General features: G+C 44.5%; 1 protein-coding gene across 2 annotated transcripts in view; it reads right to left on the bottom strand.

The window, feature by feature from the left end:
- Positions 1–27,338, bottom strand: part of LOC117897596 (hemicentin-1) — a 67,647-nt gene that overhangs the window by 24,068 nt on the left and 16,241 nt on the right. For both annotated transcript variants that reach the window (XM_034806552.1, XM_034806554.1), the window contains exons 2-9: positions 20,545–20,668; positions 20,347–20,470; positions 20,162–20,246; positions 19,033–19,143; positions 11,038–11,238; positions 6,008–6,159; positions 5,800–5,944; positions 2,434–2,564 (exon numbers count right to left, since the gene is read on the bottom strand). In XM_034806552.1, coding sequence (XP_034662443.1) covers positions 2,434–2,564; positions 5,800–5,944; positions 6,008–6,159; positions 11,038–11,238; positions 19,033–19,143; positions 20,162–20,246; positions 20,347–20,470; positions 20,545–20,668 — 1,073 coding nt within the window. The remainder of the gene's footprint in view (positions 1–2,433; positions 2,565–5,799; positions 5,945–6,007; positions 6,160–11,037; positions 11,239–19,032; positions 19,144–20,161; positions 20,247–20,346; positions 20,471–20,544; positions 20,669–27,338) is intronic.

Here is a 27,338-nt window from a genome sequence, read left to right as displayed (position 1 = left end):
TATTGTTATGACACTCGCACTAGTGGCAGCAGGGGGGAGGCGCCTCAAAGTGCTGGGTGCTGCTGCTGCTCGTAGTCTAATGTAAGTGACGATTGCCGACGACTAACTAACTGTATGGCTACGGCTACGGCTACGGCTACGGCTCTGTTGCCTGTCGCCTGCTTGTTAGCCCACTCGTACGCACACACTTTTTGCCCCCCGCTCTGGCACCGTTTTTGTTGCTTTGTTGGCAGTTCATTTGCATTTAACATTGACTTCTAAAGCTCATTGATTGTCTCTCTCCCTCTCGCTCTCCCTCTCTTGGTCTTTCGCTTATATAATTAGCATTTTGGTTCAATGTTAGATAACGAGTAAGCAAGGATTCAGCGTGTTCATGGCTGCTTTTGCTCAGCGGGCAGAACGAGGCACTTGAAACGCGTCACGCGTCATGCAGCAGCAGCCATTGGTTGGCATTTTGAGAGCTGCTGCTAGAAATCTAAGCATCACACGACTGTTTCTTGGAGTTCTTATAATAATTGGAAATACATTTTTGGTACAGTGCACACCTTCCCATTGGTTCCCTGTCTAGTATCTAATCCTTTGCTTTTGCCTTTTCTTTTTAATATTTACCTACATTTATAGGATAATCTCCCCACAAATCTATCTCTTAGATATTTGCTTTGCAGTTTTTTTGCCTCTTTGCCTTTTCTCTTTTTGTACAAATTATTATTTCATATAAAGTTTTTATCTACCTTTATGTTCAATTCCCCTGCCCCTCTTATCCTAAGCACGCCGCACCCCCACCCCTTTTCTTTTGTACTCAAATTACGCCCCCCACCCCACACTGACGAAACTTTTTGGGCATCTTCGAGTGTAGTAGAGAGGGTGGGGGGACGACAAGCGGGACGAGTATTTGTTTTGTTGTTGTTATTTTCGGTGAAAGTTATGACCAAGTTAAGTTCTTCTTCTGTTCTGTTCTTCTTCTGTTCTGTTTTGTTGTGTGTTGTTCATCTGCTTGTTCGTGGTTATTTGTTGTTGTTGTTGTTGTTGCTTAGCTTAGCTTCTTGTTTGCCCATGTACTTCATTGTGTTGTTGTTGTTATTGTTGTTGCTGGCATTGTGAATGAATTCAATTAGCATTCATATTATTCATACCCTTGATTCGTCGTTCGGTCGTACGTTTTTCGGTCTTGTTAAGGTACTACCCTGTGTGGAGAGGAGGGTATATACATATGACAGTTGGAAGCATCTTAAACCATCTTGGACAGCATTTAGTGTGTTCTTCTATTTGTTACTGCTTGAAATTATCATTCACCTTTGTATAAAGCAGTGGCAAAGATCAATGGTAGATGTTCAAAGCAGCAGTTCGAACCGAGCAACAGCTCTGTTAATGCTTCAAGTTAACTGCCTCTTACTGCCGTCCGTTAACAGTCGTAGCCGTTCCCAGCTTTTAAACGCTCACAGCCTGCGGCCTCTACCGTTTACAGCGCACTGTTAGAGCTCTCCGTTAACAGCCGATCCAGTTACAGCACACTGTTAGCGCTCACCACTAACAGCCAAATCCGTTCACAGCTCGCCGTTATCACTCTCTGAACGTGGCTCGCGCTCGCTCTCGCTCTGTCACGTTCCCAGTGGCTGTTGCTCTGCCGTTGGCGTGCATTTAGCTCATCCGCAAGCAAGGGTATTAACTGCTTCCACACCCTCTCCCATCTAACATTCCGCTCTCCTGTGTGCTCAACATTGAATAACATTTATTTGCCCTGCCCCGGCCGCCTGCCCTCTGCCATTGTTGCCGTTGTTCAAGTTCGAGTTCTTTGTGCTGCCTGCCTCTTTTACAACTAATAAACAAATAATTTGCCTTGTAAACTTGTATGGTGGCCACCCAACCCCATAAAACAGTCCAAGCCGAAGCGGAAGAGAACCCATCCCTAGTGCCAATGCCAGGGCCTGGGCAGTGTCTTACTTTGGCTGCTCTTGGGCTGCCGCCACTTGACTCAATTGCCTTAAAATAATTGGCCAATAATTCAGTAAAAATGACCACTTAATTTTGGTTTCATAATAATTTACCAGCAGAGAGAGAGAGAGAGAGAGAGGCCACTACTCCACGCTCTCTCCTGCTCTCGTGTCTCGTTCGTGTGTGTGCGTCTCACGCCAATCTTTGGGGAATTGCCGGAAGTTCCGTTACGGGACGAACGACCAACGGACCGGTCCGTCCGACCTGTACGCTCAATTGCCTTGAGTGCTGATGCATCGTTTGAAGTACGTTTGAAGGTCAGCAGTCAGCAGTGGCCCCGTACACGGAATAAAACTTTTCGGACCCCCGAAAGTTGATGTGCCATTCATCTAGCTATTTATCTCTCTCTCGCACCCTCTCCGTGTATCTCTCTCTCCCTCGTACAGTTTATAAATATTTCACCGGAATAAAAGTTTATTTTTTTGGCTGTTTGTTACTCACATTATGCTTCCATACAACTTTATAAGCAGCGGGATTTGCATGCACTTTACACTCGAAATAGACATCATCGCCCTCCTCGATATCCTCCGGATTTAGATTGGAGCCCAGGTCCAGCTGCAATGTGGGTATGACTGCAAAAGAACGAGAACGAGAAAGAGAAAGAGAAATAGAAAGTGAGAGGTGGAAGAAAACGAAATACGAGGGATGAGCATTGTTTTCATTTGCATTTTGCAAGAGCTTCCTCCAGCAAGAGCTTAAGATTGGAAGAACTCTTGTTCTTAGGCTAGTCCTGCTGCTCCTCCAGCTCCTGCTATCGGCTGTAATTTGCTGTCTTGGACAATCCTTCAACCCGTGCCCCAACCCAAGTGCCCGTTGCTCTGTGTGTGTGTGGGGATGGGGGCACTGGGAAGGGGGTTAATCTAGGCTTATCTGTGATTAGTGTCGCTTCGCCTTCTTTTGCCACTTTTCTATCTGTGTTCTCTTTCCACTCTCCTGTCGCTCCCACTCTCCTTCTTCCCCTTTTGTTTATTATTATTTTCCACATTGTTTTTGGCGACTTTTCTCCCTGCCAGCTCGTAGTTTTTGGTCGAATCTTTGGATCCTTTCCCACTCCACCCTGCAGGGGGTTCTTCTTCTGCTATGGCCAAGTTTCCTTTAAGCCGATTTCGTCTTTTGCAAAGACTTGTTAATGAAAATGAAAAGTGCTTGCCTTAACACACACACACACACACACACAGATACAGAGAGAATGGAGAAGATGGAGTGGGAGGCACAATGAGCGACAGGAAGAAGGAGTCAAAGCAGTTTGCATAATTTAAAGCCTTTTCCCAGGCTCTGCCGCTGTCCGCTCAACAAGTTCATTAGCGATGACTTTAAGCCCAGTGGAAACTCTGGAAAAACCAAGGACACACACACAGACACACACAATGACAAGGAGCAAGCTACAGACCATTCTCCGGGGGCAGCGCCAGAGCTGAGGCTGCAGCCCCATGCCCCGAGGGTACACGTCTGAGAGGCCAAACTGGAAAGTGGCTGGACTCTGCTGGCTGGCCACACTGTTGCGGTTAGGATGGGCTTAAGTGGTAATAACTGTCACTGGACGCAAAAGCTGGCCAACTACTGCGTCCTGGCTAATGCATTTTATGGTTCCACACAGCGCCAGAGCCAGAGCCAGAGAGAGCGAGAGAGACGCGCCGCAAGAGCAAAGTCCGAATAAAAAGAAACCCAAAACTGCAGCTTAACGTAACGACTTTTGAGTGCCACTGCCAGTGCCACTACTGCCACATTATGTTGCAGCTGCAACTGCCACTGCTGCTGCTGTGTATCTGTGTGTATCTGTGTGTGTGTGCGTTTGCCCCCCGTCATTGTCTATTGCACAAAACTTGTACAAGTTCTCGTTAGCAGACCCTTAAATTGATTCCCCAAGCTGTCCTGCCTCCTGTCTGTCCTCTGTCCTGCCTGCCTTATAAATTACATTATGTTTTCCAAAGTTTCGATTTTCCGCTTTCCTCTCTGCCATTTTTCACTGCACAAAATTGGCTTACGACCCGCACAATTAATTGCAAATATAGTTTGGGGCACAAGCTTTTCCTGCAGCATTTTCCTGCCTTGTCATTGGGTGAATGCTGGAATATGATTTTAATTTGTGCCCCAAGCGCAGGTAAGAGGTTTTCCCTGTGGCTGATTGTGTGGAAAATGAGTGAGAGCGGGGGAGAGACAGCGAATTAAGATTTATTGCAGATAACGCGCTTTTATGGCCTCCTGTGATATAATGAGAAAATTATTGGCAGCCCATCCACTCAGCCTTTGCCCCTGCCCCATGCCCTGCTCCCACTCCCTCTTCCCCTTCCCCCTTTCCATCATCATTGCATCAACTTTTCAATTTTCCCCCGAAAAGGAAAAGGCAAACAAAGAACGTTCTTAAAAAAGACACAAAATTGTTGCGAAGGCAAGAGGATCGGGGGGAGGGTCCGTGGAGCTACTGGAAATATGAAATCTCAGGAAGTGGGAGGGCAAAATATTTTAAGCACGCTATAAACATGTAAATGAGCATGGAAATTGAAATTGTTATCTAATTTTTTATATCAGCGAGACGCGAGGAAGAAGCTTCTGCCAGCAGCATCCTGCAGCGGCAAGAGGCAGGCAGGCAGCAGTCAGCAGCATCCAGCAGTCCCAGTCCCAGCCAGCAGCATCCTACAGTGGCAGGCAGCAGCATTCCACCGTCGTCGCCCCCCAGCCGAAAGGAGTAAAAGTTTCAATGGCATTGGGGAACGGCACGGAACGATGCGGCAAGCTTTTTAGATAATAGCAACGTGGCAACTGTTTGCCCAAGACAGCGACAGCGACAGCGCCACCCCTTTCCTTGCCAGGACTCTCTTCGAGGCTATTGAAACATTAAGCAGCTACCCGTAAGGGGCGGGAGTGTGTGCTTTAGCTGCTGGAAAGTGAGCTTTCCCGCCCTCGCTCTCGCTCTCCCTCGTTTTTAGCATAGCAATTTTATTAAAAAACTTTTGCCCCTGCCGCAGCCCGCGTGCATAAAACAAACGATTGACATACGAGTGTTTTTGGCCTCCAAAAAAACATTTGGCACAAAACTCAGTCTCCCTCCATCTGTCTGTCAGTATGGAGTAGGCGTCCAGGCCCATTGGTATGCAAATGAATATTGATTCCACTCCCCAGCAAATAGGGCAAAGGAGAGGGCGGAGTGACATGGGCGATAAGCGGTTGACATAGTTTATGGCATCGAATGGAAACAGAAACGGAAACAGAAACAGAACCAGAACTGAGGTCCATTGATGGTTTATGGGCGCACCACTCATAAAGCCAGTGGCATATGTTATGTCAGGAGGGGTCATGGGGGTGTTATTAGTGCTAAGAGGGGGTGGAAATATTAAGGGAAGGGGCATGTACTTTAAGCAGGGAAGGCTCTAAATATTTGTAGCTAATTATTTCACTCTTTGCTGCTTGAAATTCGAATGAGAATTGGTTGAAATAAATAAGAGTTCATGGCTAATAGGCTTCGATGATTTATCTTTACTTTCCGAAAGCTTCTAAATGGGTTAAATATAGAAAATAAAATCAAATTGCTGCAGGGTAAGCGCTGTGTCTGCTGTTTCTATTTTTGTTCGATTTATCTACACGAAGTTGAAGCAGCAGGCGGCGGTTTATACCCCTTAAAGAACGACTTTAAAATCTGCTAAAAGGGCAAAGAATTTCTTTAGTTCTGAAACTAACTTTAGCTTCTGTTTTACAGACACTTTTCGGCCACCACTTTAGGTTGTTTCCAGTTTAATTTTACTTTGAGTTAAAGTTGAATTTAAGCTTAATGTAATGTATAGTTGAAAGTTGTATTTATTGCATACTTACAGAACACATTCAGCTTCATGGCCGTCTCCCGTATGCCATTGCGCACCAATTCGTTGGTGGCGCGGCAGGACAGGGCCTTGCCGTGGTCCTCCCTCGTCGGGGTAATCGATAGCACGGAAGTGCTGACATTGCCATCCTCCGAGACCTACAAAGAAACAGGAAATATATATGAGACCTTCTCACAGTCACTCTCTCTTGTCCGCTTTACCTTCTGACTGTGTCCGTGCAGCTCCAGATTGCCCATCCACCAGGTGATCTTGGCGGGTGGCCGTGAGCCGATGGCCTGGCACTCAATCTCGTATTTGCGGTCCGCGGACATGGGCTGATTGTTGAAGCTGATTTCCACCAAAAGGGGACGCACTGCAAGAGCAAAGGCAAAGGCAAACAGTTTGTTTATGAGCGCTGGGCATTCATTTCCATAGTTAATTTATTTGCTTAAATGCCATTTAAGGTTTGCGTTTTTATTTATTTTTTCTCTTTCACTTTTTGGTTCGGTGCAGCGCAGCTTTTTGTTGATTTATTCAAATTGTGTGTGAAAAATCGAAAACGAAATGGAAATGGAAATGGAAAATGAAAATGACAGGCAATGCAATTAAAATTAATTGCAACAAATTACGATTCTCTCTCCCATGGCAACAGCAGCTACAAAAATCAAGGCAAATGTGTGGCAACAATGTGGGGCATGGCACAAAAGGGTTGCATAAACGCTATGATAAATGCCGGTGGAAAGTACTACAAAAAGCCGAAGCCAAGCCAAATGTCAGGCAAAAATATCAGCGCACAAAATACCAATTAAAATAAGCAACAGAGAAAATCCACAAGAAAATAAAATGAAAAGTTAATCAAGCGTGGGGCAGGAAAATCCCATTATAATTGTGCAAAAGGATCCAAAAAGGTTTAAGGATCAACTTTAATGACGAATCTGTGGCCGGCAGTCTGTCTGTCTATTCAATTAATAGTTGCCATATGTCCCGACAATTGGCAATCCTTTTTGGGGGCAGCAGCAGCAGCAGCAGCAGCAGCAGCAGCAGCAGCAGCAGCCAATGGCCAGGCCAATGGCCAATAAATATTCATGCAATTATCATTTATGTTGTAATTTGAATATTTGTTAATATTCATATGCTGACAGCAATTTGTTTACCCACCAAATTGAAAAACTGCCAGCCAGTCCCCCACACAAAAACAAAACAAATAAACGGAAAGCTGCAAATATTCATTCATTTATCAGGAATATCGGGGGCTATTTTTTTCTCTGCACTCTCCCCTTGTGCAAACACAAATATCACGTAGCGGATTTTGATGCAGGTTCATTATCAGCATTACACAATTTTCTACCATTTTTCAGCATCGTTATCGTTATCATTATTATTATTATTTGTATGTATTTGTATATTTGCGTTATTTCTACCTTTTTTCTGCTGCTTGCTGCATTCAGTTACAATTTTACTCCTTTGGTTTTCAATTTGAAAATTATTTTAAATATTTAAATGGCATTTGTTGCTGGGGTGGACAAAATCATTTGCGCAAAATCAAATGTTTGTGCAGTTGTTTAACGTTTGTTTTGAGCAGATTTGTTGTGTAGATTATTGGCTGCGAGTTCACATATGAAATATGAATATATAAAGGGCATTTAAGCAGCTCTTTAATTGTGTAGTTTCCATTTCGGTTATGTACTAATTTATGCAAATTTTAAGTGCTTTATTAAAGGCTTTGAACAATAAATTAAAGGCATTCGCCAATGGGTTGAATGAAAGGGAGAAAATGTCTCTGCAAGCGGGAGATATCTTTTCTTTACAGGGAAGAACTCATTCCGGGAGAGTTTTGTGTGAGAGTTTCTTAAGTCAGTTGCAGCTTTGATTCCTTTGTGGGTTTGTTGTCGCTGCTGTGCATCGAGGCTTCAATTAAACACACTTAACCACAAACATCGCTTTATTTCATTGTTCTCTAAACCGTGCCATGAATAAATCATTTATGATTCTTTCGAATTATTTCAGCTGCCAACTAAACCGCTTTCACCGCATTATTGATACAATCAGCTGGGTACAAAAATTTCCTTTCTCTTCTCACGCCTTCCCCTTTTTTTTTACACCGAAAGAACCAAGGCAGAGCCCACTGTTGTTGTTGTTGTTGCAACATTTACTGCGGTTGGCCGCGCATTTTGTGCGTTAATTTAAAGGCGTGACATTTCAGTTAAGCCCAAATGCGATGATAAAAAGTAAAGGGCGGCAGAGAGGGAGAGGGAAGGAGACAGAGCGCAAACTATCTACCATTTTATTTATGCCAATTCATTCGTTGTGTGTGTTTTTTTATTTTTTATTTTATTTTATTTTATTTCTCTTGATGGTGCTGATGCTGTTGCAGCATTTATATATTTTACTTGCATATATTACAATATTATTGCATTTGTTTTTGTTTCGCCATTGAACAGGTTTTGTGTTGTTGTTTTTGGTGTTGCTGCTGCAGCGTTTTATTGTAATTAAATTAATTATGCACGTTTGCATTGGAAAATCGTTTAAATGTTTAATTAAACGCACTACACCGAGCGACAGACATAGCATAGAATATGTATATAACGCACCCAAAAGAAGGGCGCCCAAACAGTGTCCAATTATGCAAACGAGCATATTAAATTGTTCAATTGTTTAACAAAAAATGCTTGCAACAAATCAACGAGTAAAGTAGACACAGCTGCAAGGGCAATGCCGGATTACACTGGTGTAAGCTGGCAACGAGATCTATGAGTGATTTTTGTACACTTTTGAGCCTCCTTTGTGGCCCACAGAAGAGCAACAAAAGGGTACGGTGAGGTAGTTAGAAATCTACAAGGCATGGAGCCAGGAGCCTCTTTTCAGGATTTAAAATAAAACATTGAAAAATCCATGACTAAGTGCTACAGCTGCCACAGGCATCCAGGTTTACTTTGATGCATCTCTAACGACATTTAGTCAGCCCAAAGAGTATCCCAAAAACACAAATAAAAAGCCACTGAAAGGCGCAAAGGCATGCCCCAGGAACACGCAAATAAAATCCACTTTAAATATAATACCAAAAATAATTCCCAAAAAATAACTTCCATTATTATTATTGTTGTTCGTGGGAGAATCCTTAAAGTGTGTGCTAATGAGGCCTATCCTACCTCATAATTGTGGCTCAGCCCCCGCCAGTAGATTCAAGTGTGTGGCGCTGGTGGTGCTGGGTATCGTGACGGCCGTAATCTAATTGTTAGTGGCCATCAAATTAACTAATTAAGGTCATACTTATTATTCAACTAACTTCTGCCTGGCGCTGACTCCCGGGCTCTCCCTCTCTCCCTCGCTTTATTCTCTAGGAGCATTACACGCACAGCGAATTTTCCATTCACGCAAAGCGTAAACCCACCTTCTCCGATTCTCTCTCATTTTTTGCTCCCCTTTTTCAGGGTCAGCTATTGCACATGCCGCTAATAAGGCTGGTGGCCTCATGGTGTAATGTCTTTAGTGAACTTTGTGCACATTAATTGACCAAGTCAATGCGTGGCAGGGCTCCCGCCAGCTCCTCCCACTCCTGCCCGGCCTTCATTATTGACGTGTTAACTTTTATGCCCCAGCGCAATTGCCACACATGCCACGGATGTCCGTACGTATCTGTCGCCTCTGAGCAATAATATCAAATATGCGCATCACCAGCTGCTGCTGCTGCTGCTGCTGTCGCAGGAACATTTTGAACATTTATTCTTGCCGCTTTTTGGGGCACACAGGAGGCCTCTCCTAAGTAGGAATTGACATCAATTGCTTTGGCATTTTGAGAGCCATGACAGACGCGCCGAAAGTGCCATAAAATTCTATGGCCAATCTTTGGATGTTAGCGCCAATGCCTTGGGCCTAATAATCAAGTAGCAACAACAAATATTTATATGTTTAGGGGGACAGCGAGAGGAAGAGAAGTTGTTGGGATCACTTTTGGGTACACAGAAAATTGCTTGAAGAACAGCAGCAGAGATAATCTAAGGAACATCTCTCAGGAGAGATTAAAAAGTTCCTAAAACCACAGAAAAGTGTGTCCAAAATATATCTAAAAACTACTTCCCATTCAGGCAAAACTTTAACCCCATAGCTAATGTTTTCATTCCTTTTATTTAGTGCACAAATAGTCAGAAAATATTTCACAAAACATCCCCAAAATAATCCCCAATCATTCCGCTTAAGGGGCGGCAGCAGCTTTTGCCCGATTTTTCAGCTATGTTTTTTATATGATTTTATGGAATGCAAAGCCCTGAAAATGCGCCACCCCCCTGTCCCTGTTCCGTGACTTTTAAAACTAATAAAGTTGATGGGATGCGAGACTATTTTTCATGGCATATTTGTCATTCCAAATAAACTCTCGCTGCAAACAGCTTGCCCTGACACAAATCTCTTAACCGTTTGCCGGCACAGCCTCCCCCCTTTCGGCTGCCTGGAATTGGCAACAATTTAATTCAATTTAACAATTTGCATGGCCATCGCAACGCGTGGCATGCACCGTGTGGCAGTGGGTTGGGCACTAGCGGCGTTTAAAAAATTGTCACAAAATAATAAATCCATTCGGGCTGTGAGGCGCCGGCAGGGCATGGGTTAACTCCGCTAACCCAGCGCAAGGGTGGGTGGCATTTGGGGCTGGGGAGGGGCAGCAGTGTTCGAACAATATGTGTGTCGGTTCAGGGGTCACAGCGTGTAGGTGCAGGCAGGTTGCAAAAAGTTACGCACCAAAATGTTCTATTTTCCCATTTTGCCAATTATTTTTGTGTATTGTATGCGCCTCACCCCTCTCGCTCTACCCCGCTCTTTCACCCACTCTTTCTGTTGCATTTTGTTATATTTGCATAAGCCATTTTATTATCTATTTTTTGTTTCAACCCACTTTCGCTTCTACTTCCTTTCTCTCTGTTTTTCTCTCTCTCTCTCTCTGTTTGTGTGGGTGGCTGCGTTTTTCGTTTTTATCTGCGCAGCTATTTGTTAAAACTTTTATCGGCAACGCTTAAAACCCAAAAAAAGAACAGCAAAACAACAAAGAGTATCCGCTTTCCGCCAACCCCCGCGAAACCCTTCAACAAAAAAACAAAAGTGAAATAATCTGTTTGCCCAAAACGTTTTTAGCACCATATTTCGCAGGGGGAAACGCAATTCCGACAACCCCCCGAAATATATGTTTATAAACGTAAAAATATTTGATGAAAAATCGAAAGCAAAGGCAGAAAGGAAACTGCTTGAAGGATATACTTACGGTAGAGCTCAATGGTTATATTGGTGGCCACAAATTTCTTGTGGAAATTGCTCGCCTGGCAGGTGTAGACCGCATGCTGGTGGATGCGTGACAGGTTGCGGACCACCAGTTTGCTGTTGATGGTGCCATCGTAGGTGTAATCGACAACGCTGTTCTGCAGCTGCCCATTCATCAGCCATGTGACAGTGGGTGGAGGTGAACCTACAAAGCAGAGCAGAGTGGGAGTGATTATTAAAGCTGCTTAAAGTTGGTTGAGAACTTAGAAATGAATTACAAGTTAAGGCCTGCGTTTCTGTATAAATAATTGCTCATAATTGTGGGAATAAATTGCCTTAAATTTCCAATCCTTAATCATCTTTAGGTGCCTGCAATCCTCACATTTTAGAGTGTTTTCTGTAATCGTTTGGCTGTTGAAACTTAATCTCTGTTGCAGTTATCATGTAACAAATGCAATGTTTGGGTGAGAAACAAACTTTCGTTGATTGTTTTAAGTAATTGTTAATGTTTATAGTCGTATTTGTGCAACACTTAAAACTAAATTTTAAATTTATTTATAGACACTTTAAAGCTTTCAATTGAACCCTTCTTTAGCCTTGACTGCCTTCTCCCAAGTAGACACAACCTTCAGCTAACATCTTGCACTTGCCACAGCTCACGCATGTATCCATTGCGCCACTTAATGCAAGCTACTAATTAAGTCTGACTGACTACACGCTTGTTAACTGATTTGTTAGAGCGGCGAGCACCTTCCATGGCATTGCACTCGCTGCTCGAGTGAGTGAGTGAGTCAAGAGGCTCACCCCGCACACACACGCACTTCCACACTCTTTCCCTCTTTTCTATGTACAATCGGGCAGCACACATTACTCATACGCAGCGTGTGGCGGCAGCAGCAGTGGCAGCAGCGGCAGCACTTGGCCGCTTTTAACGACTTCAACTTAATCAAGCGCTGAAATTAGCTTTTGTGTGCGTATATGAGCGCACATTAATTTAATCGCAACGGGTGGTCCGCCGCGTTATTCACTCTCTCTCAAACAGAGAGGGGCAAAAAGCAAATAAATACACTACAAGAAATGGCACCGCAAGGCATGATTTCTGTGTCACTTCTGGCTCTAGTATTTGCTCAAGTGTGTGACACAAATATCGTGTGTGTGGGTGTATTTTGTGTTCTGCGAGTATTATTATATAATAGTTATTGCCGCAGCCAAATGCTTGATGAGCGGCCATCAAACAAACACAAGTGCCATTAAATCCACCTGCGAAAAAATAAATACACACAAGAGAGAATTCAACTAAAGCCACGACGGGGTCTGCCAACTCTAGGATTTGCTGTTCCCAAAAACTGCACTTGATTTGTGTCACACACACACACACACACACACACACATGCACAAATATAAATTCAGTTTTAGGTAGGAGCCACAGCACACATTACTTTGATTAATAACACTGCCATTTCGGTTGAGTTTTATGTTGTTTATGAAAATATTTCACATACTCCGCAAGCGAACACACAGAAATTGCTACTCTCTCTTTCTATCCCACTCTCTCCTCTATCCGTGTTCGTGTGTGCGTTTTGTTGGAGTAGATTAGCGCATGTGTAGCAAGGCGGCTTAATGGTTGCCTGTGATTTATTAGCCTTGCCCTGCTAAAGGCAAAACAATGCATACAAAAAAAACATAGAGAAAAGACACAGACACAGCAGAGGGTGATCAAGGTCTGAGGGAGGAGGGTTAGCCAGGGGTTAAGCCAGATGCAAATTTAGAATTTGGCAATGCATTTTCTATGCTTCTCTGTACTTTAAAGAAATTGTAGCTGGTAGCATTTTCCTAGCCTCTTAGCTATACAAAATCTATCTTATTTTTGCCTTAAAATGTCTTCATAATAAGGTCATTAAATGCAGCTTTTAACTGCAGCTTGAAGTGCCTGTTAGGAGTACTTTTCTTCTCAATACTTTTCCGCTTTAAACTTTCTTCGAGTCCAAAGTTTTGGTCAACTCTTTTTCGCTTTCGTTTTTAAAGCCTCCGCTCGAAGTTTCTGCTGGCCAAGGAGTCTTGTTGCGGGTCTCCTCTCTTTTCTTCCGTTTTTTCTTTTCTTTTAATGTCAACACACAAACACACACACACACATGTGCAGCTGCAGTCATACACACCCACACGCATACACTTAAAGTTTGCACTAGTTATTTTTTTTTGCTGTCCTTCCTTTTCTTCTTAGCTTCTTCTTTTTTTCTTTTTGCTGTATTTTTGTTGAGTGCTTCGCCGTTTTTAGAGCAGGCATCAAAAAACGGGTTTTTGTGCCACAGAAAGAGGAAGAGAAGGATGCAAGAGAGCGACATTAGCATTTCTTTGCCACCTGTCCAGGCATGAGGGAAAACCCACCGGTCTACAGTCCACAGCCAACAATCCTTTCCGCACCCCCGGCTCCTAATGAGCAGCAGCAGCAGCAGCATTCAACTGCGTGCCAGTTTTTAGCGCTTTTCTTTTAAGCAAAAGCAGCTGCCAGCCTTAAAGCAAGCCTCGCCGCCTATTTCTCGTACTCTGATACTCGTTCTGCACGGCACAATGGGACTGTTTTAGTAATTCTTTTGGCAGAAATTTTAATATTTTTGTTGAACCTAATTAGGCCTTACTCCTAATGAACATTAATTTTGTTCCTTTTTGGTTTCTGCAAGTAGTTTGTATTTCTTAAGATTTTCTAATCAAATAAATCGGGCGGTTGGAACGTAATTAATGCTAGCTTACAAGCGCAGGTAGCTGTGGATCGTAACAGCGCTCTCCGAGAACGTTAACAGTCAGAGCGCCAACAGAGAGAGCGCTAACAGAACGCTGTAACAGTGGCAGCGGCCACATGCTGTTAACGGAGAGAGGTGCCCGTCAGCGATAACAGGGAGTTAGCGTGGAATGTTAACAGAACTGTTGCTATGTTGTTGGAGCTGCTGAGCTGTTAGAGCCGCTGCTGCTTACCGCTGCTGCTCTGTTAGAGGTGCTGCTCCTTGAATTTTAAGTAATTTCTAGCCTCTTACAAATTATGGACAAGCAAAAATCACATGTGCTGACTCTCTACTTTATCCTTTATCTACGTATCCATTCCACAGTCCTGCCTTGCTGTGTGGCGGGCACTCACTTATGTGCTCTTGCACACAACGTTGCCAGGGTTTCCAGGACTCTTATTCTCTCTAGCAGAGTCCCTATTTCTTGTTGCTTATTGTTCAGCTTGCACACACATGTATAAAAAGAGACACACACACACACACACAGCCGTGTGTACACAGAAAGTGGAACTTCTGGCTTAGTTATGCAATGCTGAAATACTCGCATTTGCTTGTTTAGTTTTGCATATCTTTTCTGCATCTCTTTCCCAGTCGCACTCTGTGCATCTGCTTTTGGCTTTTGCTTTGGATTTTTGGCATGCATACCCTGTACCCGAAACAAAAGGGGGTAGACCGAGGGTGTGGCGCAGCAAACAAAGCACTTAAGAAATAGATGGAGAAAGCAGCAACAACCAACCATTTCGGGAATGCTGCTGCTGCATGCTACATGCTGCATGCTGCATGCTGCTGCTGCTCGTGATAGTTACACATACAAAAATAAATAAAAATAAAAATAAAAGTAGCAAGGGGAAAACCCACTCTCTATCTGCCATGCCACATAAATATTTTTTATGTTTTTTGTTGCTGTCTTTGTAGCTACACTTTCTGTTTGCTCAGCTACGCTCTCTCCCACACTCTGCACCGCTTCCTCTCTCCCTCCTTCTGTTTCCCTCTCTTCTTCCCTCCTTCAGTGGGTGTTTGCTTCTCTTTTTCAGCGGCTGTCTCCTTCTCTCTGTGTCACGCAGTGTCTGCTCCTCGCTCCCTCCTTCTCTCCTTCTCTTCTGTGTCTGCTGTTTTGGCATTTGGCCTTTTGTTCGTTGAGGAAGTTGTTAAATAAATTTAAAGCTCGATCTGACTTTAAGGAACAGAAATTGCAGCTCCACTGGGGCTGGGCGGAGACTCCACTCAATTGTCATTTGTTGTTGCTTCCTAAAGAGAGCAAAAGGCCACAAGGAGCCAGGCGACACCTAGCAGATAGAAGTTTTCAGTTGAAATTTATTATTTGAAAGTTTTAAGGCTCTAAGGAATATCTCCAAATAATCATAAGAAACCCAGCAAAAGCTGTGTTGAAATTACCCAAAAATAGCGCTAAAAGGTTCGGCCATAATAAGTAGATTTTTCATCATTTTCTTTGCTGTGAAAATCCTTTACCTCCTGCCGTAATTTTCATTCATTTCATTCTTTAAAAGTGCCTGCCACACAGCAAAATGCCAGTTGATGGCAATGTGGTCATAAATGAAATATAAATGAGCTCGGAATTATGCGAAATGCTGTGGCATAGGAGTCTTGCCACTTTACCAAATATCCCCCTTCCACCACTGCTGCCACTGTTGCCCCACCTTGCTGAAGCCACTTTCCTAGCTGCTCACTCCTTTCTCCCCCTCCGTTTCTGCTACTCTCACCACTTTTTCCATAGTTTTTCCTATTCTTGTGGTAAATAACTTGTGTTGCTGGACTCCCCCTTATTGTTGCACTTCCGTGCTCCAAAATGTGCCACAACAACAGCCACAACAACAGCAAGAGGGGTAAAAATAATAATAATAATAATAATAATAATAACAAGAGGCGAATAAAAAGTGTAGGGTAGGGTAGAAGAGCGCGAGAAATGTGTTTTTTTCATATAAAAATGCACACAATTTTGTAGCCGGCAAACCTGCCTGCAACAGCAACAGCCATAACAATATGGCCAACGTTCAGCTTGGGCCAAAAGCGGAAAACGCCTGCACTTCCGTTTGCCACACACACTTATGGTGGGTGAGGACGTGATGCAGAGGGAGTGGTGGAGAAGGGGAAGTGGAAGCCATTTTTAGCACACTTTTGCTTGGCAGGACATTCGCGATGGGATTAAGAGGGTATGCTGGGTTTTTGACTGAAGATTGGGAGGAAAACGTTCCTTCTACACTTAGGAATATCTCCTCCTTATTGATTGTCATATTATTGAGATTATTGTGCATTAATTATGGATAGGTTTTTCTCTTAAAATACATTTTCTTGCATGTACAAAACAAACCAACTCTTTGATTACATTTTCAATTGATTTAATCGCCAAAACAAAAGCCAAACAACCAATAAATATCCCCATACCAAGGGGTACCTTCACAATCTAAACAAAAAACGTTTTCCCCACCCCTTAGCCACTCTATTTCTTTAATGTTTTCCCTGCTGGCGACCTCCCCTCTCTCCCTTTAGTGCTTTGGAGCACTCGCAGTATATGCTCCAGGGAGCGCGAAGAAGCGAAGGAACAAATGGCAGAATGGGTTCCAGTATCCCGTGGAAGAAGCCGCGTGTAAAATTCATGACGTGCAAAAGAAGGCAACGTTGAATATTATGCATTAGTGGCCACATAAAGGCAGCCACCCATGCCTCATGCCCCAGGCCCCAGGCCAAAACACGAACTGAACCCCCGACAACAGCCAATGCCACCGCACAATGGGCTGTCCCCCAAGAGTTCCCCCACCCTAAATGTATATTCTTTATGATTTAGGACGGCAGGAAGGGTGCAGAGCGAGAGTCCTTCGGTAGATTGGTAATTTTTATAACCCACACAGACTGTGGCTGCAGCTGCCTCTTGGCTCTTTGCTGCTTGGTTTATAACTTTATTTCTGCTCTCCAGCTCCGTCTTTCGGCGGGGCATGCTGGCGTGTCGCGTTCATTTGCAACAGAAAACCGCCAATAAAATTTACAGCTCCTTGGCCGATTTTGGCACACTCTTAAGGCCCATTCCAGCAGCTACAATTCTTGGGCCATTTCCATCTGTCGTGCAGCACTCGGCTGTCGGCTGTCGCCTCCCAGCTGCCTGCCTGCTGCCTCCTTTTTGACTTACTTTCTGCTGATTGCACTTGTTTAAGTGGCAACTTTTTGCAGCACTTTGTGGGTCTGTCGCTGTCTTTTGGCTTTGTTTTGGCCACAGAATTGCACTCTCTGTAATGGACATTGCATGTTGAATGCCCAAAGACCAGGGACCACAGAGAGCCAGAGCCGGAGCCAGAGCCAGTCCAAAGCCACAAACTTAGGCATAATGTCAGGCATTTGCTGGTAATTTATGTCCCCCTTCGGTTTAAGATTTTACCCCTCTTCAATTTACCAATTTTACAGCAGTTTGGGCATTAAGCCATCGAGACATGTACAGTAATTGAGATATCACAGGGGGGGGGGGAGGGCGTTAGCCACGAAAAACAGGGCTCAACATTCACTTTACTCTGCTGGGCAGGGGCTCTGGGAAATGCTCCTCAATTTGTTCCCTTCCAAATGTCAGCTCTGACCAGCACTCCCCCGCACTCCCCTAGAACAATTCCAATTGCTTTTCCCTTTACATTTCCCCCACGCTCAATGGATCGGACTTCCTCTTTCTTTTTTGCAGCTTGTCAACGACTTGAGGACTGCCGCATGTAGCATGTATTCACATTTGTACATTTGCAACATTTCCCCTTCGCCCTGCCCTGCACTTGCCTTGTCCCCATTTAATTGGCACATACAACATTTTGAGTGCCCAATTTTGGCCCGTTCTGCTCTGCCCTGCCCTGCTCCACACACAGTCACTCCCACTTGTGAACGCCCAGGCAACTAGTACAGCTGGCCAGCAGCAGAAGCAGTTAACAGTTTGCCAAGGCAGTTTCAAGTGCAGTTTCCTGACTGTCGAGCTCCTCCGTCGCTCCCTCACTCGCTTGGTCGCTCGGTGATTTATTTTATGTCAACGTTGACATGTCAAACCATTCAAAGTGGTTTCGCTTCCGTTTAACCCCCGAATAAAAAGAACTCCCCCCACGCGAGAAGGAAACAAAAAGAGTACGCAGCAGCAGCAGCAGCAGCAGCAGCGATAAAGCACGCGATTGCTGTGACATACTTATGTCAGGCACTGTTGTTGCTGCTCTTCCTGTACCTCGTTCGGACTCTTTCGTTTCTGCCTTGCCAGCCTCGCATTTCTCTTGCTTTTTGGGCTTCTTTTTGCTGCTTGTTTGTGGGGCTGACTGTCATTTTATTCTTTCATTCAATCTTTGTTTTGGTTTTCATTAACGGCAATTGACTCCGGGCATTGCAAGTGGGTGAAAGCAGCGCTTGAACTTGTATGCGTAATGTGTGGGTACACTGTGGAATATGTGAGGAAAAAACTAAGAAAATGAGACTGAACACTAAGGGAAAATATATGCAAAGGGAATGCATATAAGCGAAGATATTTGTATTCGACTTGAGCATATTTTGGTGTAAGTTTTCCCCCTTTTTCTGACTTTTTCTTTCAGTGTTTGGCTTGTCGCCCTGTTCGCCAAAGGCTTGATGAGGAATCATCATCGATAACAAAGCCTGTTGACTGTTTGGTCTCCTCCCAGCCACTCCTCTCGCACGCCCACAATCTTTCTCTTTCGCCCACTCATTTTTCTCTCTCTTTATCGCTGCTTCCCTGCCTCTCTGCTTTCGCTTTTCCTTTGCAGCCATTTTTAATCCTTTTGTAAGGCGACACATTTGAGAAATTGACTTGGCCTTCGCCCCACCCCTCCACCCACTACACTTTCCACCCCACCCCACTCCTCCCCCTACTTCCCTTTCAATTGGCTTCTGTTTTCAGTGACTTTTGTGTTCGCTTTTCTTAACAATTGAACCTTTACTTTTCTTTGCTTAACTTTTTATTTATTGTTTGTTATTTATGCCTCTTGGCCTTAGGGGGTTTGGCTTTTCCTTTGGCCCCTGCCCCCCGCTCTCCACTGTGGCATTTCCCATTCAATTGTTTTTCTTGGATTCAAAATTCCCTGATAATATTCGCGTGCCTGTTGTGCCTGTTGTTTGTGTGCTCTCTATTTATATTTTATTATTTTACAGCCACTTGTAAAAGTTTAATTATTAATGGTGCCACATCCTATGAGGAAGGAAGGAGCCAACACCCACGCACGAACATTTAAAGGACTTCTTACCTCCGTAGACCACGCAGGTGACCTCCAGGCTGCCGCCCTCCTCGTAGGGCCCTGCCCTCGAATCGATTCTCATGCGGCGTTCATTAAAGATATTCGGCTGCATCGGTGGCACTGCACAAAAAGAGAGAGAGAGAAGTGAACGCGTTTAATTAGTTTAATTAACAAACATTTAACAGCAGAGAGCGTCAAAGGGAATCACATTTTTCGAATTTAGTTGCAATGATTTCTGACATTCGGCCAGCCGCAAATCGGAAACAATTTGCACTCAGATTTTTCAATTGCACAAACAAAACTGAACTGTCAAAGGGTTCTGCCATATATGTGTACATACATTATATATAAATATATTTATATATGTATTAATATGCTTTTTATGGGCATATTCGAATAATAAATTGTAAGTTTTGCGGCTAACCAGAAAATCATTTCAGCTAATTTATGTTCAGCGCGTGTTTGCTTTCGCTTTCGCTCTCTCTACCCTTACAAAAACAAAATATTAATTGCTTTTATAATCGTTTCTGGCTGCAAAATACATGTACACATATTTATTTATTTATACACATATTTCGTTCGCATTAATGCGGCTGTTTTTTCAAGTGGAAAATTGTTTGATTGCGATACAGAGACGCCGCAAAGGCTGAAGCGAACTTTGAACTTTTTTAAGCTCATGAAGTTGTTCTTGTATCTGACTAAGAGTTTGGATTGAATCAATAAATCAGCTGTGGAATTTCACACATTATGGTTTACGATCAAGTTATCGATCACAAACGTCTAATTACAATAAATTTCTATAGAAATATCGATTGTAATCGATTAAATGAGTCTCTAAGCGAAAAGTGTATCTAAAACTTGATAAAATCATTTCCCTCATTGTTAAAATATCTAAATTATATTATATAATTTATGACAAAAGCTCAGGCCAACACTTTTTTAAAATTATCTATCGATGGAAAGGAAAATTAATTGATCAAAGTTTAAAGTTTGATTTCGGCAGCTGCCTAAAAATAAATGTCCGAATTGTTATGTTAAAAATAAATATTTTCCTCAATTTCCATCGCTAAATCGACTTAAAATCGCTGTGCAAATGTGTCATCCCTGGTTTCTTGCTGTTTATTTCGTTTGTACGCACCGACAACCTCCAAATTGACATTGCTGTTGCGGGTCTGCGATAGCTTAAAGTCCACGCGACAGCGAAAGTTGCCCGCATCCTTCTCCTGCAAAAAAGGGAAACGCAGAGCGTAGAAAATTTAAATTATAAAATTCAATGAGGTTGACACTTTCATCCGGCGCGCAGCAACGGGGTGGACGACTTACCTTAACCGGATTTATAGTCAATTCCGCTGGCTCCTTGTGCGTGCGAAAGACGGCCCGATTCTCGAGGACCTCCTCGTCGCGCCAATGCGACGGTGTGCCCGCGTGGGCGCCACGTGTGTCATAGCTGTCCAAAACAAAGAAAAGGATGGAGATACAGAGATGCCAAAGGAACTGCTTCTTGTGGCGCTGCGACCCTACCTGTAAATGGGTAAATTATTCTTGTACCAAACAACCAGAAGGACTTTGTCATCGGGCAGACTGGAGCCCACATCGCATTTGATTTCCGCCGAGCTGTTCACCAGCACACGCAGAATTTCTCCATCTGAAAAGAGCAGAGAAAGGAGAGAATGAGAAACGAGTTGAGCGAAAGTTGAGCGAAAACTCGATTTACTTTTGGCTCTTGGCTGGCAACGAGGAGAAGTCAATTTTTGTGCTGGCAAATTGATTTTCAAGTGGCTGCCGCAGCAATTTGTCAAAATAGAAAAATAAAGTGTACCCACAGCCACGCCCACAGCGGCCACAGTTATGAAGTTGGAGAAAGATTTAGTATGAAATATTTTCTTATTTTCTGGCAGCCAGTCAACGCGGGGCACAAAATGTGGCAAAGCCTTTTGGCTAACCCAACATAGTGGTGGGGGGATACCAGCTGCCCCTTTTAGCCGTCCTATCCCTGTCTCTAATTAGCCCAAAATCTGACCAAGTTCGCTGCATTCGCACTGGCATTTGGCTAAGCTTTAAAATATCGATCGATCTGCGGCTGGCTAAAAATGAAATCCACAAATAGCCCAAAAATCGTATAACAAAATCGGAGCAGCAATGGGCAGGGAGCAGAGCCAGCTGAAGGGAATTAGAGAGGGAGAGGGGCAGTTAGTTAGAGTGAGAGATGAACAGAGAGCTGGAGCTGGAGCTGGCGCTGGAACGGGAGCGACCACCGCATAATGCTGCAAAAACAAAACAGCAGCAAACAAAAAATGTTACAGGCAAAACCCGGCAAAAGCTGCCACACGTTGCAAGTGCCGAGTGCTGGCTGAAGAGTGATGGCCAGGGGTTAGTGGCAAAGCGAGGCTTAGGGGTGATTACCCAGCCACATGCGGATTACAAAATGGCCGCCATTTTCGTGTTATGCTCCTGGTGGCCAACACTGGTCCTTTCCCCGTCTCCGTGTGTATGTGTGTGTGTGTGTTTATGCGGTAAAAATGCAATGGCAAATGCGTGTGGCATGGAAAAAATCACAGCGAGGCAGGCTGCCAGCAGGCAGAAGCAAATACGAGCGATGCTAAAAATATAGCGAAATGATGAACCCAGGGAAGCTCCTATAATGCGGCGATGGTGTTAAAGGGGAGAGCCGTTAGGGAGGAGCTTAAATTAGAAATATAATCATAGAGCGAGGGAAGCCCCTAAAGGATGAGCGAGGGAAAGGGAATATTCGATATGGAAGCAAAAGGAACATTCGAAAATCTGACACTAATCAGCATACAAAAATATATCCAATGGCCTGCCACTGTTGAAAAATTACTAAATAGGGCAAGTTTTTCCTGGGAAAATGCACACGAATAGTAGCGAGCAAGAGGCAGCTGCTTCAACTATGAGTTCTGGCCGCTCTGCCTCTGTTTTGCTCCTTCCTGATTTCTGCTGCTGGCTACACACATTCCCCTGCCCCATGCCATTCTCTGGCTTCGCTCCTTGGGGTACTTTCAGTCGACCAACAGCCAGCGACAAGTGCCACAAATGGCAGCAATAGCCAGCGTCACGTTTGCTCCTTCGGCACCTCCACTACTCGGCCTCAGCCTCAGCCTCATCCCAGTGGATGGTAAACGCCTTTGGCAGAGCTTTTGTTTCTAATTTTGCACTTGTGTGCGCAATGTGGCCGCAAAAGGCCTACACACGTAGCCCCCCGATAGCACACCACAGAGAGGGAGAGACAGGGAGGAGGAGGAGCTGGAGTCCTGAGGCTACACTTCCACTTTGTGTCGACGACAAAAGCAAAGCTAAGCGCACCCACACACAGGCGACAGAGGAGACCACATGATAAATAATCGATAAATTATGTGGACACATGTTTAATCTAGCATGAAATGGAATCATTTCCCTTCAATTTGTTGTTAGCCAGGGCCAAAACAGGGGCCCAGCAACGGCAGCAACAGCAAAAAAAAACCCCACAACAAATAAGCAGCCAACAGATGTGTTTTAGGGCGGATTGACAGCAGGGGGGAGTGGGGTACGAGACCTATTTAAATATAAATAATGATCAAATTATAAATGCCAGCGAGTGTCGTCTGCCCCCGCCAATGTTTGCTCCTAAACTAAATTATTGCCCAGACGCCAGGGTTAGCCGACGAAGGAGGAGGCGTCTCGTCTCCAGACATGGGGCATGATTCATTCAAACGCATTGAATCATTCATCATTTTGCTTAATTGCATGCCAAACATTACAAGGAGGGGGCGACGCAGTGTCCAAAATGTTGATGACAGACAGGCGGAGGGACAGACGGAGTGTCTCTCTGGCTGGATCTGCCTGCTGTCTGTGGGCGTCTCTGCATTTGCTTAATTAATATTTTATTTCATTAGGAGTTGGGTCAGGAAATGCCAATGTCATGTGCAGCAGCACAGCAACAGCCAGAGCACTAGATCGGAGTCACAGTCAGCGCCACAGTCAGAGCCACAGAGTCCACGGGCTGGAGACACAATTTACAGGAAGGCAGCACCAGGAAGGAGCCGCCTCTCTGCCTCCAAAACAACCTCCTAAAAGCCACTTGTGTACGCCATTAACTGCTTAACTTTTGCCATATTTACATGCCAACATATGAGAGTCCCTCCACATCTCTTTATCTCCCTACCCGTTCATAGTTCTCTGTCTCTCTCTCCTCGCGCACATTCCTTTGAGTCCTTAATTATGTGCTCAAGAGTCATGCCGCTGCTTACACCCAAAAAACAGGGGAAAAAAAACAAAGTTATAGTCCAATTATAGTCACATCTCCAGCCACAATTCTCATCGCATTGTTTTGCCTACAGACAAAAGCGGCAGAGCTACAGCCACGGCACTGACAATGATCCTTCATGATGATGCCAGCAGCCCCCTGCCATAACAATGCCACTGCCACACTGCCACACAGCCACACAGCCTTCCCCTTGTTGTAGTTTCTCGCCCCCCCTTTGCCTTTAATGTAATTGAACTTTTTTCTAATTGACACTTGTCACTGGCAAAGACATTTAAGCAAAAAACACAAATAAAACGAGAAGGGACGTGTGAGACGCTTCTTACGCGTCACAACTTTTATACCCGGCACTCAGTACTACATCTGCAACTTAGCGGTTATTTGTCAAATTTTACATTTTTTCTTCATCTGTCATCTACATCAACAACACTACTCACGCCAACACGCTCCTTTAGCTCGCCACCCTCCCCTATAGACACACACTGCAGAGTCGCGGCAGAGTCAGCGGCAGAGGAAGCGGCAGAGGCAGCGGCAGAGGCAGAGGCAGTGACGTGTCAGGGGCCAGGCCATAAACAGCGCGAAGCAGATTGTGAATGCTGCGGGACGGGGTGGGTTTGGCTACTGCAAATTAATTTCTTCATTGTGGCTATAATAATGATCCAATCGTATCCCAATTTGGTGATCTGATAGATATGGTCATTCCCTACGGAATGGCGTTTTTAGTTTTCTGCTATCTTCAAAATTGTAGATTTGGGAGGTTTTCGCCCTTTGCGGAGGCGGAAGGGGCGTGGCTCATTTTGAAATACACTTGTAACAGTGTGAGCATACAGAAGTCTGGATGCAAAATTTGGTGGCTCTAGCTCTTATAGTCTCTGAGTACTAGGCGCTCATCAGGACGGACAGACGGACAGACGGACAGACAGACAGACAGACAGAGACTCGGCTATTGATGCTGATCAAGAATATATATACTTTATGGGGTCGGAAACGTTTCCTTCTGTGCGTTACATACAACCGTTATGTGCACAAATACAATATACCCTATTTACTCTTCGAGTACCGGGTATAAAAACAACAACAAGAAGGAGTAGGAGAAGAAATAAACTTAATTTTGACGCATTTACACATACATTTATTTCAATTTCCCTAACAACAAAAGAAGCAAAGAAGCAGCCAGCCAGCAGGCAGGCAGCACCACACAAACACAAACGAAACAATGGGGCACACAGACACAGAGACACTACAGTGGCAGGCAGGCAGGCAGCAAACAAACAAATGGAAACTGAAGCAAGTTGTAGGACAATGAAAAGCAGCGTCCCCCCGCACATTAACAATGAAAGGAGGGGGCCAGGCGGGTGGGCGCCACGAATCCTAGTGGTTGCAGTCACCGCAAAGAAAAAGCTGCAGGAGTTTTGCCGCACAGGTAGCACAGTGGCATGTGGAGTGGCACAGTGGCAGAAGTGGTGGAGTCCTTGGCAACGGACGGGCAGGAGGAGGAGCGGTGGCAGGGGCAGGCGTAGGCGACACAACTAAATACAAAAACCACGTGACAATGTTTTCTCCCTCTCTCGCAAAAGAAAGAACGGGGAACAGAGGGGAGTACTGGTTGAGGAGAGGGAGTAGCTGGAAGTATTCCGTTTGAATGCCAGACATTACTGAGGGTGCGGGTGCCACAGACAGTGTGTGAGGCAGCTGGCAGGCAACTTTGTGTCGCATTTGCCACATTCGCAGAATGGCAACCGCAACACTGGCAGCGTGGCAAGCTGTGAGCAGCAGTCACAGGACAACTGGCAGATGGGCAAAACCAAGACAGCGCCCCGCTTGGCCCAGAGATAATGGATGGCCAGGATAACGATTGATTAAGGAGCGAATGGAGCTGCAGGCAGGCAAGAACTGGAGGTGCACCTCCTGCGGTTAAAGTTGCAACGCTGCAAGTGGGGAAATGTCTTTAAGTACAGCACATTCTGGCAGCAAACAACCTTCAAGTTTCGCCCTGCCAGCTAAATTATCTTCCAGTTACCTTTTGGGTTTCCCTTTGGATTTAAGCTGCTGTTTTGCCAGGGCGGAGTGCAGACAGAGGCAAAACAGTGCATGGGAATTGTGGCACATGTCAGTGCACTTCGTTAAATCGAATAACAAGACACGGGAACAACAGCTAAAATAACACACAGACACACACAGAGCCAGCCAGCCGCAGGAATAACAAAGAAAAAGCTGACAGAGAGCAGAGGGAGGGGAGGGAGGGGAGTGTGTGGTGCAGTGGCAGCTGTGCTGCTGCTCCTGTCAACTATCCCGATAATTGAAGGCAGTCCTGCCTGCACTTTTTGCCAGCGATAATATGAACAAGCTTCTTCCTCTGTGTCTCTCTGTCTGTGTTTTCGGAACAAATTAATATCTTTGGGCAGCATACAAAATCAGCAAAAGTATTGCAAAAATCAGAAATGCATAAAAGCCGCAGGAGAGACAAAGAGCGAGCGTGAGAGAGAGACACACACATGTGTGTGGGTTACATGTAAACGCCCAAAGGCAACCGAGAAAAAAAAGCGAAGAGAAACCCTCAACCGCATTGCCATACTTTTACTTTTACACTCCGCCTCGGAATGGGAATGGGAAACGGAATGCGAGACTTCCATTTATGGATCACTGCAGACACGTGCTGCTCCGAGGACTTTGGTGAATTTTGTGGCTGCTGCGAGTGCGGTGGCTGCTTTGGCTCGTATTATTCCTTCATTGCTCACGGACATCGTTAGCACAAATTGTTGCTGCACAACAAAAACCAAAAGGAGAGAGCAGCGAGGAAAGGTAACGAGCAGGTTCAGACCTCAAGTCAAAAGGAAAGGCAACAGCCAGAAAATGAATGAGAAAATCGCAGGGAAGTCAAGCGAAATTAAGTTCAAAGAATGCTGCCAGCTGCTGACTGACTGACTGCCTGCTGCTAGTTAGTATTTGCTACTAAGTTTAAGGCGAAAAGGTAGGAAGATAATGCCGCTAAATCTCTATAAGCAAAAGGGTAAAATATGAGCGAAACTCTACTGCAATGAGAAGCTAAGAAAATGCAGAGACTTGCTGGGAATTTCTGCTTTTGCAACAGAGCAACAATAATTACTTCCTCTGCGCACATTGATGATGCTTTATGTAATTTATTTAATACAATAAAAATAATATTATGTTTTTTTTTTGGGAAATGTTCATCAATTTTTCACCATTTAAATGGAATTTGAAATAATTTTTAAGACTTTTCATGGGTGCAAAGGCAGGATTTAGATCTGGGTACAGCTTTTAGCTGATTTATTGAGTTGCTTCTCTGGCTAAATGGCAGACACACAAATAGCATAGATAATCATCGAATGTCTATCTAATATTTCAAACTTAAAACGCTCAGCGACTTTATTGGATTTAGATATACAGAAAAAATCATGTGAACCATGACAGACGCAAGTTTGTGCTTTTTTGTATTTACTTCACATGTTTACAGCCATAATTTAGGTGTTAGATGCCAGTGATATTGATGAGTTATCACTGGTTGGACTCCTCCTAGTACCACTGCCACTCCTGCCGCTACTCTGCCTCTTCCATCAGGTTTATTTGTTATCAGTGTTGATCATTAATATCCCATGAATACGTATTCCTAATAGGGTTTTCCTATATGCAGCAGCAGCTTATGGTAGCAGTAGGATTATGGGCAACACGCTTTCCCACACCTTTCCTGCCCCCGCTCTGAAAACGTTTACCAAAAGTTTGCTTGATTAAATTTACCTGCAGCCAAAAGCCATTACGGCACTGCCGCTCCCTCTGCTACTCCCTCTGCTACTCCGCCCCTGCAAAGTCTTCAAATAAATCACAATTGATGTCGCGCTGCACATGGCCTCACGATCGCGACACGTTCTGCCGCTTGCCGCTTGCCGCTTGCCTCTCTGCCTGCCACACAAAGTTTATTAAACGTCTCTCTCCCTCTCCCTCTCCCTCTCTCTCTCTCTATCACGCGACTTTGGCAATAATTTCGATTTCGTGTGTTTCGGCAGCGCGGCCTTTGCAATAAATTCACTTTAATGTGCAA

This window comes from Drosophila subobscura, chromosome O (genome assembly GCF_008121235.1).
Source record: "Drosophila subobscura isolate 14011-0131.10 chromosome O, UCBerk_Dsub_1.0, whole genome shotgun sequence".
In the NCBI taxonomy this organism is placed as follows: Eukaryota; Metazoa; Arthropoda; class Insecta; order Diptera; family Drosophilidae; genus Drosophila; species Drosophila subobscura.
Note: the sequence above shows the minus strand (reverse complement) of the source record. Positions and strands in the feature narration are given on the sequence as shown.